Source organism: Tasmannia lanceolata, unplaced genomic scaffold (genome assembly GCF_043159265.1).
Source record: "Tasmannia lanceolata isolate RefF3 unplaced genomic scaffold, GAP_Taslan_0.1 ptg000007l, whole genome shotgun sequence".
NCBI lineage: Eukaryota > Viridiplantae > Streptophyta > Magnoliopsida > Canellales > Winteraceae > Tasmannia > Tasmannia lanceolata.
Window position 1 is genome coordinate 5,400,735 of NW_027518684.1, and position 12,460 is coordinate 5,413,194.

Sequence of the window (12,460 nt, forward strand, 5' to 3'; positions counted from 1 at the left end):
AGCAAAATGTGATTAAGCTAAAAAACGGGACGGGGAAAATTCGAGTTTAATATGGTTTTGGTTCAAAAACAATGTGTTTAAACTTTTTGTCATTTACATAATATGGTGGAGGCAAAATTGGAAAGTTGGCCAAAAAACATGTTTAAAATGTTTAAAATGTTTTCCTCAAAGAAACAGAGTTTTTTTATTGTAAAAGTTTTAGACGGGCGGCGACAGCGGACCGATGGTGACATCAACGGAAAATCTTCAGGTGGCTCCAACATAAAGATTATTGGAAAGTTATCTTGTTTCCATTTAAAGTTTCCTAGTGGTAAAAAGCCAAATGGGAAAGACTTTGTTTTTAGGTTTTAGGAAAACCTAAGTATAAAAAGTCTCTTCTTTACACGACCAAGGGTGTGAAGACAATAGGAGGCTTAGGTCCAAGAGAGAAAAAAGGAAAGGGAGAGAGAAAGGGAGAGAACAGAGGTTTTCTTCTTGGGTTTTCTTGGATTTCTCTTATGTATGGTTTTGGTTGAGTGAGCAAGGAAAAATGTTACAGTTTGAGGGTTTGCGGATTTGCAGGTTAGTCCTAGTGTAATCCTTGTACGTTGTTTTCTCATAGTGGAATATCATGTTCTCGCCCATGGACATAGGCATATTAGCTGAACCATGTAAAATCTTGGTGTTCATTTTGTGGTTTGTTTTTATATTTTATTTTTCTGTTCACTTGTGCACGATCGGATAGGATTTGCCCGGCAGATTTTCACAACATGCAGGTTATGTTTCCTTTGTTACAAACAATTTGGTCACTGTCTTGCACAATTTCCTCTATTGTTTCAATGCCATGGCTGCATAATAAAGAATCAAATATTCTAAATTTAAAAGCTCACACAACTAGTAAGGAATGAAAGTTCTATAGACCCCACTGCATTTTACTCAAACAAGATTACAAATTTCTTCCTAATGGTAACACAGGAGATGATACCATATATCAAGTCGAATCATTCGAAGAGTTCACCATGTTGTCAGCAACCGACACCTTGCTTAGTCTACTAGGGGATGGCTTGGCATCTTTGTTTCCAACCTTCTTGCCATGAGTGCGGCGATGATTAGAACCATGCAATGCTCTCCTTGCTACCGTTCCCGACTGTGGGTATACCTGGCATTTTGTGTTTGGGTATCCTTCGGCGAGCATTACACCGGCGAGCAGTGCACCCATTGTTTCCTGGTCACTTGTCTCAACATCAGCCCTCTCAGTAGCCATGATTTTACTGGAATTTGAATTGAAGCAGGTAGTGCAGTAACTAGAGGGAGACTGGACAGATTTTCTTGGTTAACTGATATGAAGGCCAATGTTCTTATATACAGGGTTTATAAAGAGATGGGCCATAAAAAAGAGATTCCTAGAGGGAGAATCCAGGAGATTGGCCAACCAAGGTGACAACCGAAAGCACACCTAAGCAGCACTTTTACTGTTAAAAGAGTAATCTTGACTGGTAAGAAACTTATATACCAGTCTTTGCTTGCGGAGTTAATCATGTACTCATGGGACCTATGTGAAATGTGAGTCCCGTTATCATATGATATCGTATTGGCTTTTTCTAAACTTGATTTGATAGAACAAATTGGTAAAGAAAAGTGGGTTCTTTTTGTAATCTACGCTTTTAATTTTGGAATAGGGATTCTGGTAAGGTGTACTTCCCACTAACTTCGGGGGTTTTCACACTTGATACCCTTTAGAAGAAATGCAAGTGACCCTCCTGTGTGAACATATCATGGGATGATGCTGGCCATTATATGACTGGAAGCATGCTGGCCATTAGAAAAAATACGTATGTATCCCCTGTGTGAACATATCATGGAATGATCTTGACCATGTGATTGAAAAAATGGGCCCTCTTGAAAGATGCAAGGTAACACATTAGAAAAATACAAGTGAGGACCAGTGGTTTTGGTGATCTAAGCCGTCCAACTAGTCAGTGCTATAATCTTGTTCATATTGGAGTGGGACCACCACGGGGATGCCCTCTAAAGCATACATATAAGCGGGTGGTATTTTGTTTCTTATCAATATCAGAAGTGTATAAAGAACAAAAGTTGTTCTTCTTCCGTTTGTGCAATCAAAAGGAATCCATCGGATCAACTTGCGGGATGCAGCATTGAGAATGATTGTAGCCATTCGAGAAGTAGACCAAACAAACGATCATACAGATCCAGCAATAAGTTAGGTATTATTTCTTCCTTTCTTATTTATTTAATCACCATCAGATCATCTAGACTCTTGGATCCTGAGTTTAGGGCAAGATCGATCGAAAAAGTTTTGTTCTATGCGATTCTATGTTCCGTTGCGCATAACGATCTTGCCCGGAGTGAGAACCTTTTCTAACACCAAGGAGCCCAACCTTGGGTCTTCACTGATCACCCGATCTCCTTCTAAGTAGAGATCAATTTGTTCATCGAGCTTCCAACGCTCCAAGGGTTGATACGGTGTTCTTTCCAACAATGTACAATGTAGAAAGAAGGACTCTCTTTTGCTTCTTAGTAGGCTAATACACAGATGTAGCACACTCTTACTCTCAAAAAGAACACAAGATGATCCTAAATAGCCTCTCAAAGAGAATTACAAGTTGTGGCACTTATGAGAGAGTTGTGAGAGATAATTTGATCTTGTAGAGTGATTTCTCAGGTGAGTTTAACGATCAAAAGTGGTAAGTACAAATTAAAAGTACTTATAAATGATCCCCATAGGAATTTTATAGAGAAAACACAAAATATAGCCATTATAGGGCTGTTAACGGACAGAACAGACGAAGTTCAAACATTTGCCCAAGTAACCGTTAGGCACTGGACGTATGCCCAGTACCTCGGCCGGACGTCTGTCTACTCTCTTTTTTTTCTTTTTTTTTGTCATTTTTCCTGCCGATTTTGCTCGTAGCTACTATCATTCATTTGTGTGAAATGGTAAATGGTTTTGAAAAGGTTCGGTCTCTACGTTGGCCTTCTGGATGTGAATTCACTTATCTTTTTAAGTCCATTTAGTTTTAAATTAATCTCTCAAGGTGACATAATCTCCTAATTTCATAGAGAAACTAGTTACTCTCTAAGAAATGAAATTGACCCTCTTGAATCTTCATTCTTGGACAATTCTTGAGACTTGCCTTGGCTTCCATGGATTTTCCGTATGTTGTTCCGGCTTTGGCATCGATCTTTTGGTCCAAATGGGGAATTCCGACTTTGTTTCTATCTTCGACTCTGGACTTGGAAGAATTTACTTACAAGATAACTCATTAGTCCATATTAACTTAACTTGATAATCAATTTAAGTTTGTTAATTATCAAAACATGAGTTTCCAGAGTACTTGTTGAACCATTGGGCTAACTTATCTTTCTGGCTTCGGAATGGGAAATCTTTCTTCTGTTGCATGAATCAAATGTTTTAATACATTTGATGATCAACATTACCTATGGTTGTAAATCCCTCCTTTGACTGATCTGAATCGTCTATTTGTTATGACATGCATTGAATCTCCGACGACCAAAAAATCACACCAATCAATGACCAAAAACAAAAACAGTACTGAGGTTTTAATGTTCAATTTGAAATAAAGGTTAACATAAAATTACGGGAAGTGATATTTACGCCCCTTTTCATCACCAGGGACACCCAGCGCCAGTGTATGTGGCAATCAAGGCCACTGAATTCTTCTGACATCAAGTACATTAGCCCTCCTTTAGTCATTGATACACTGGCGCCATGTGTCCCTGGTGACGAAAAGGGGCGTAAATATCACTTCCCATTCTCATAGTGCGTGTTAAGCTTTTAACCAAATCACTAAACACAGTTATTGAAACTGACCTGACGACCCGTTTGGATAGCCCTTATGTTTGGATTTGGATTGGAGATCGAGAAATCTGTTGATCTGAAATCCAGAATTTCCAAACGGGCCAAGGGTATTTTTGTCGATTTGTCAAATGACAGAGATGCAAATCAACATTAATCAAACCAAAGCAGAAAAACTAGTACAGATATGGTTTAGGCCCTCCACATTTGCTGGGTTACTGCTAGCACTCTTAACAAAAAATAGAGAAGCTAGAGCCTAGAAGGTGCCTTGCTGGACCTATACAACAAGAGAACCTTGTTCGTGCAAGCTTAAAAATGTCTTAGAAATTGATAATAGATCGAAGGGCTATGCCTATGATTACCTTTTATAGGTGGGACCCACATGTCAAGAAATGTTGACGATCAAAAGGCTATGATTATTATCCTTTAAAGGTAGGACCGACATGAACTTACAGCAATTTTCAAAGATAAATACAACAAACATTTCTGTCTATTTTGCACTATTCTCAACTAGGAACAGAAGAGAAAATGAAATCTGTCCACAAAATGAAGTTACATTTTAAGACACCCATTACTACCAACAAGCTCACCAAGTCTTTGTGCAGCAGCATTCAGAGTCGCATCGCTCTTGCAGAAAGCAAACCTCACATATCTGTTCTGGTAATTCCGAGCTGACCCCAAAGATGGTTCTGTTGAACTGGGTGCAGAATGAAAAAACCCGCGGCCCGGGACAGCAGCCACACCCACTTTTTTTATTAGTTCAGCAACGAAATCCATCTGAAAAATTCATGTGATTGATTATAATTTCAAAATGTAGAAAGTAACGACACAGCATCCATAAAATAATAATAATAACAAACTGAGGAAGTGCGTACATCAGAAAGTGGGCAATTCTCAGGAAGTTCTGCAAATACAAAAAACGAACCCTGAGGCTGGAATTGTATTTTGAAACCAATCGAAACCAGTATCTTGACAATGAAGTCTCTCTTAGCCTCATAATCCTAAAAACATCAAGTGAAAGGTAAACAGTGTTAGAAGTATAAATGATTAAATAACACCTACTCTAACAGCTTAAACTTTTGGAGTAATCTATCAGACCTAATGCCTCATGGCAGGTTCTGGGTTCAAAACACAACTCTTTGATATTAAAATTCTACGTGTATGGCCAACACCATAAATACAAACGAGGGGGAGTGTTTGAAGTATAAATGATTAAATAACACCAACTCAAACAGCTTAAGCTTTTTGAAGTAATTGGTTGTTTCACAAACATTTCACCCATTTACAAATATTCATGAAGATGTCATGTAACAAAAGAAAATGATAAATGCTCACCATTCTCAAGGACTCAAAATACGTAGGAGGGCTTCTTAAAGCAGTTAAGGCAGCCTCCTGGAAAGGTGCAGGAGCTGAATCTGTGATTTTAACATGGATGTTTTTTATTGCAGATGCAAAGCTGGCTGGAGCAACTGCCCACCCTATCCTCCAACCTGTACCACTTTTCGCCAACCAGAAAATAGTTATTATGAACAATGGGAACCAAAGCAGAAAAAAAAAAAAAAACAAGAAAATCTTTGCAGAACCATGGGAACTGGGGTTGGTCATGCCATAAGCTAACAGAACAGTAGCCCAAAAGCAGAACAGAATCATTCAATGTTAAAAGAAAAGCACTCCAAAAGCAGTACGGAATCATTAGGCATACAACTATCCTAATACATACATACATATATATATATATATATATATATATATATATAAGGGAATAAGGGATTGGGCCTCTAGCTCAATTGGTTAATGCTTTGTTCTTTTACAAAATAAGGATCTGACCAAAATACTACTATATAATATAATATAATATATCCTAACAGAATCAATGCTCACACATCATGGCATAACTGTCTGTCAATGTCCAAGTATGATATAAAGAGCTTACCTGTAACACTAAAAGTTTTTGACAAGGATGATGTTATGATGGTCCGCTCTTGCATCCCTGGAAGAGAAGCAATGGTAGAATGTTTTTCCATGTCAAATGTTATATGCTCATATACCTGCATTGAAACATCCGACCTCGAACTTAAAATTTAAAATCCTGAAAAAATGAAAAATAAACAAAAAATATCAACTTTTTTATAACACAAAGAACCGAAGACGAAACAAACATATACCAAATTTTTATATTAGCAACATATTTCCATGAGATTAACTTCTCTTGTTGGCGTTCACCTGTATAGAATTAACATCTCCTTCAAAGATTTTTCATAACCAATTCGTTATGCAAGTCAATTTAGAGATAGACAATTATGTGTTGCCAAAATAATTAGTAGTTAAGTGCATTCTATGGAAAATTTGGCACCTAGAAATCATTTCTGATGAACCACATGTTAACTCACAGAACGTCTTTTCTCAAATAAAGTATCTTGCAACTTGATGCGTTCTTCAATTGATTAAAAGCACAATTACTGTAAATCTAAGTTTGACTGTTGAAATAGTCTCCGACTAAAGGCAACATGATTTCTCAATTATGCAGAGTTATCACCAATAACCATGGACTTTCTTGTACCTCCATAGTAGTTTCTGAATCTGATCAAGAGCAATGACTCTCCGAGATGCCATGTGTCACTTACAAAAACCTTCCCCTTAATAGTATGTCATGCTAGCCCCATAAGCAAGGGTGCAGTGCCCAAATACTCAGCCTCGATGAATAGGCAGCTCCTCTCACTACCGAATCTTATGCTAAATATGTAGTCAGTGTTGGATCTCCACACTTATTAATCATCGACTCAATCTGCATAAAATTCCAACCAAGAATGGAACCCTTGCCTCATATCTGTTCTTAAAATTTGAGGTCCGTTAACATATGTTAAAACAATGAATTTTACACGGCCCCAACATATGGTGGAAACAGTCTGACAGCTCGCAAGTTTCCAGTCTATACAAACTTGGTAACCACTACATTGCATATCTAGCCCTGTCATTGTCAAGTACACAAAGCTTTGACGCGTCTGATAATTTATGATCACATACAACTGTCCATTTCATCAACCTCCATTAAATTTCTGTTGAACACATTATGACATCGTAATTAGTTTGCAGTCTAAAATCCCATAAATAAGCAGCAATTTAGGTGTTGTTATGGCAATTCTTCAGTTTATGGTACGATGTACCAACCACCAAATGGTCCGTGCTTACTGCCACAAAAAGATTTGAAAATGAAACCTGATGAATCACCAAGTTCAATGTAAATTTTCCATACCCTTTTCAAGTTCTTTTTGTAAGGATTCATTCTACTATTATTATTATTTTTGTTTATTACTTGACAAGTTCATAATAGTATCAAAATATTGAACTAAATCACTAGTGATCTGTCGAGTTTAATACAAATCATCAAAAAAGAGCTTAAAAGAGTATCCAAAGTTTCTATTTTTTTTAGCTTAAGAGGCAATTCCACAAGTTTAAGATTAAAAATGATTTCTGTATGTCCAATAGAGAATGAATATGTTGAATAGGAATTTCATACTTCATCAGTTATAGCTATGCAGTCCATGTCGCGGCAAGCTCCAGCGATGGCATAAAGCTCATCCTTAGTGAAAACTTTCCCTGTTGGATTGTGAGGACTGTGCAATTTTCCATTAGTAACTTACCACAACTTAAAAATCATCTAGTGAGTGCTTGACAATTATACACCATATAATGAACCGGGAATTTTAAATAGTAGTGACGAAAACAAGAGTTCTACCACCTTATTACTGTTAGCTTGGTAAAAATCACTTAATAAGCTATGCAAGATCTCCAGGAATTCGAATATGCTGTAAATCAACTAAAGAGTACACATACAACATACTGAATAATGTTTAATCTGATAAAAAAGCCATGAACCAAAAGGTGAGGTCTAACACCAAAAACCCTCAACCACATCAACATGACAACTAAAAAATGAATACTAATTATTAGTTAGAAATTGATTCACTAAACCCAGGTCAAGTTCAACCCTGTGAGTCTCATAGTTATGAAACCAAGTCTTAGACAACACTGAGCCCTAGATCAAACATTGCTCCCTTGGTTAAACATATTCACTACCATGGAAATAAAATTTGTGATGACATAAAAAAAACATACAATTTATACCGGAAGAATTATTATGCACATAGACTGTAAAATATATAAATTAAAATAAATATCATGGTGAATCCATTGCATTTTCTTAATGTGTAATGTATATAAAATACCATATAAGATACAATATAATTATACTATACTTTCAAAATATCATTAACAACTTCATGTTATATGATAGTAATTATGTTAAATAATAAGAAATCGTAAAAGAGATTTTTTATATGGCAAACAAATTACAAATCCAGCCAACCTCTTTAACTACTGAGATTTTTAAGGGATAAAGCTTCTTGGCACATAACTATAGTTTGATATGGCAGACATATTACAAAAAGTGAAATAAAAACAAATGTATAAATTTTTCAAGTTTTAGTTAGCTGCCATATTGTTTTTTTCTGCCATATCCTTTTTGCAGATTGAAAGATTAGTGGCATATCTCCTGTCATATTGAACAGTATAGTATACATACTTTTCTTGAAACCTATCTAAGATAGGGTATAGTGTAGTTATGAAAGATGCAAGTAAACTAACATTCTCTAATGCAAGTACGAAAGATTCCTTGTACACAAATGATGGACAACTTTCTTTTTTGGAAGTGAAAAATGGCTTTGTTAAAGGAGGATAAAATTACAGTATTATATCATCGGGCAGAAGTTCCACAATGTATAATACAGATCTTCTCTTGGCGAGCATATCCTCCATATCATCTGCCCTCCTAGAGATTTGTGTATTAGAAGTGTCCCTATCACTACATCTTTCCACTATTCTGTCCATATGATTTGCTAATCTCCATGGTCCCTGGCATTCTTTGTTGTCCACACTGTGCCATTTGTTGAATCACCTTCAACCAAGAGTGTCTCTTCCTACATTTCATGGAAATGTGCAATCCTGTTAAATGTGTGTACACCCCCACTTAGTTTGAGTCACTCCTCCTGATTGGCCCCGAAAATGAAGAATAACATCATCATTAACATCTCTTAAAGTGCCACCAATATCTGCTGGTCATTGGTTTCTTTTTTCTAACAGACATCAATGACGAAGCATTACTTAAAAAATGATTAAATTAAAGCTTCTCGTGTACATCTAATAGAAAGGAGAGGCAATTCGAATGAAAGAAATTAAGTCCATAGCTTTAATATTTAAAAATTTCTAATGCATACACAAGGCATTCATAATGAAACATAATGAAAAGTCCATATTTTAGCATTTTTCAAAGAGGTGTGTTGTACTTACCTGTTCAATACTACAGCTTTTGTTCGAATAGTGAAAGACTTCCTGAATTTATCTACATCCAAACTCCAATAAGGGGGATCCAGCGGCACATACACCTAAATCATGCCCATTTATAAGTCTTCCCCAACAAAAGTCAAGAAACTCAAACCGATTTGGCTCACTCAGAAAATCCAGGTTACTTGCCAATATAGGCCAAAATTTTAAAATAATAATACATAATAAATGAAAAAATAGGTACGGCCCATGATTCAGTATTTCAGTTCATCCCAGGCAAGTAAATCATCAACCAGTCCACATTGCGGTATATTGATTAGAACATACACCCATTATACTTGGTTTATGAAACTTAGCAAGGATTGGGATATGGGAGTACAATGTCAATACCCAACAAGAAATACAATTACTTACTGGGGTTCCTCCAGCCATAGTGATGCATGCTTCATATGTTTCATATGCAGGATCAAATAACAAAACTTCATCACCCTGGTTAATCGCTGCATAGACAATACAAGACAAATAACTCCCCAAAAACCCATCTTATAGAACTTAACAATAAAGGCTACAAATTCTATGAGGCTATGACTTGTTAATAGGGAAACATACTTGCAAAAACTGCCGCAGCAAATGCCTCTGACTGGCCACAACAAATAGCTATATCCATAAGAGGGTTTACATCCAAATCATGCTTTTGTTTCATCAATTTTGCCAAATAGTCACAAATGCCTTGCACATGCCTTGAAAATACAAAGAAAGTCTTTAACACAGCAGAAAAATAAATAACTTGTTTCATATCCAACTTTTCTTGAGGTTGTAAGAACCACAGTTCTAGATGGTGTATTAAGTTGCAACATAACTATCATGGCATTCATGTACCACATCCATACATGCATATATAATAACTATCTTCTGATTTAAGTTAAAGTTATTGTTACTTAGTGATAACTAGTCTGAAATTTGAAGCTTTTCACTACAATCCGAGATGGACATGGAGGCTTTTGACACAAGATTCCTAGCAAAAAATTGAATATTAAGAAAAAATTTGAGAAGGTTTGACCTATATTGGTTGAAATCGGAATTAATGGCAGAAATAGCAGCGTCTTTGATGTGGGAAGGTGCGGGGAAATCTGGGAATCCTTCGGCAAGATTGATGGCGTTGCATCTTTGGGCAAGATGAGAGAGCTCTTGAATGGGAGAGGGTTTTAGGGTCTGTGCAACCCTAGAAAGCTTCCCCTCCATTCCTGCGCCTCTCTCTCTCTCTCTCTCTCTCTCTCTCTAAGCGTATCTCCTCATAACAAATCGCACCACATTTTTTAGCAGAACCGCAAAATAATGAAACAAATGGAAACGGCCATATTTTGGGAAAATGACATACAAAATGCTGGGGGCTAGTAACTCTTCAATTCAAACATTCGTAGAGCGTAGTAGAAAGAAAAAGAAAAAGACCAATTTATCCTCGTGTGTGTATGTAAGTCACCGTGGCAAGTGGGCCCTGCCAGCATGGCACGAATTGCTACAGTGACATGGCTGAGCCAGCACGGCACGAAGACGTGGCCCGTGCCGAGCCGTGGGCTTAGGCACGCGGCACAAAACGGCACGGCAAAATCTGTTAAACAATGAACCTATGTTGCTGTTTTCCAGGCCCGGCACGACACGACACGACACGGGCCGCGGGTTGTGGGCCGTGCCATGCTTAACCTCAGGCTTATTCGTGCCGGCACAGCCCATCCAAATCGTACCGGCACGTGCTAGCCCGTGGGCCATGTTGGGCTGATAATTATAATACCGTGCCGGCCCATTTGCCACCTCGATATGTGAGCGAACAAACTCATTTTCCTTCTTCATCTTCTCCAAGCAAACTATAGTTTTCTTGTTCTATGCATTTCTTGCGCCAGCAACTGCAAGAGAGCCACACCGAGTAAGGCTTCCTTCATTCTACGTTTTTCGAGGAGCTGATTTCTAGCCTAATTTCGATTGAACGATCATAACTCACCCAATTTAATTTCAATTTAATTCGGGATTCAGTGAAATTTGCACCCAGTCAAAGGTAATGAAGTCTAATTTTCAACGAAATAAACCGTACTGGAAAATTCTAAGTATTTTGAGAGTTATGACATAAATGGTGAAACTCGTCAACTAATTTATGTCCTAACTCTGATTGAGTGACCGTCACACAGCCAATTCAACTCGGAATTCAGTGACAAAAGAAACCAGACTGAAAAATTTCAAGTACTTTGACAATTACGACGGAAATGGTGAAACTTGTTTGTTGTCGGCGAGTTGATTTCTATCATAACTCTAGTTGAACAACCATAATTCAGTCAATTTAACTCGGAATTCAGTGAAATTTGCACTCAATCGAAGATATCGAAGTCTAGTTTCCAAAGAAAGAAACCGTTGTGAAAAATTTTGAGAGTTATGATGGAAATGGTGAAATTTATCTGTTTTCGACGAGCTGATTCTGTTCTGACTCTAATTGAACGACCGTAACTCAGCCAATTCAACACAGAATTCGGTGAAATTTGCCAATCGAAGATATCGAAATCTAGTTTCTAACAACAAAAACCAGGCTGAAAAATTTCAACTATTTTGATAGTTATGATGGAAATGATGAAACTAACAAGATTTTGATTTCGACGGGTGGAATAAAAAAAAATGATTTTTGCTCAAACTCGCTTCCTCCGTGCTTGGAGATTCCATCACCAACTAACAAGATTTAACTTTACAAAAAATAAAAAGAAGTGTGTCCATAGTTGGTCATGTAAACAATGTGGCAATCATTGCAGAAGAACCACCTGACAATTTTTATTTTCCAATGTCCTTTGTAGTCTCTTTTTTGGGTGACCTTCTCATGACGCTCAATGTTGAAGTTGGAGCACGACTTAAATAGAACATTGAATTCGTGTTAGTTGGAACGTCTTCATGTGAAAGTGTCAAAAAGAAAAAGAAAAAAAAACACAAGTTTTTAAGAAAAAGAAAAATAAAAGCCTGCTACGTTTGGTTTCTGGATTTTTTCTTTATTCTTGGGACTTTTGTGGAATTTCCGCAGGAAACCCACGTTTGGTTGGTGGGCCCAAAATAATCCCAAGAACCAAAATAACCCCGCATGAAACCCCAGGAAGGAAAAAAAAAACTCCCATGAACCAAAAATAAGATTGTAGAAGAATTTTTTTCTTCCCAATAGTTCAAGCAACTAAACAAAGCCTTTTTTCCCACCATAGTCCGGTCATGGGATTTTTATTTTACCGGGATACTTACAGGGAGTTTTTTTCCCCCACCAATCTCCGAGGAAGTTTT

General features: G+C 37.2%; 1 protein-coding gene across 1 annotated transcript; it reads right to left on the bottom strand.

Moving 5' to 3' along the window:
* Positions 1-4,269: 4,269 nt before the first annotated feature.
* LOC143881571 (uncharacterized) lies at positions 4,270-10,461 on the bottom strand. The gene is made up of 9 exons (XM_077384715.1): positions 10,221-10,461; positions 9,770-9,900; positions 9,575-9,660; positions 9,167-9,261; positions 7,338-7,434; positions 5,754-5,868; positions 5,156-5,310; positions 4,696-4,821; positions 4,270-4,597 (listed from the first exon to the last, which is right to left on the bottom strand). The coding sequence occupies exons 1-9, from the start codon at positions 10,400-10,402 to the stop codon at positions 4,373-4,375; spliced, it is 1,212 nt and encodes a 403-aa protein (XP_077240830.1). The 5' UTR covers positions 10,403-10,461; the 3' UTR covers positions 4,270-4,372.
* Positions 10,462-12,460: the final 1,999 nt, after the last annotated feature.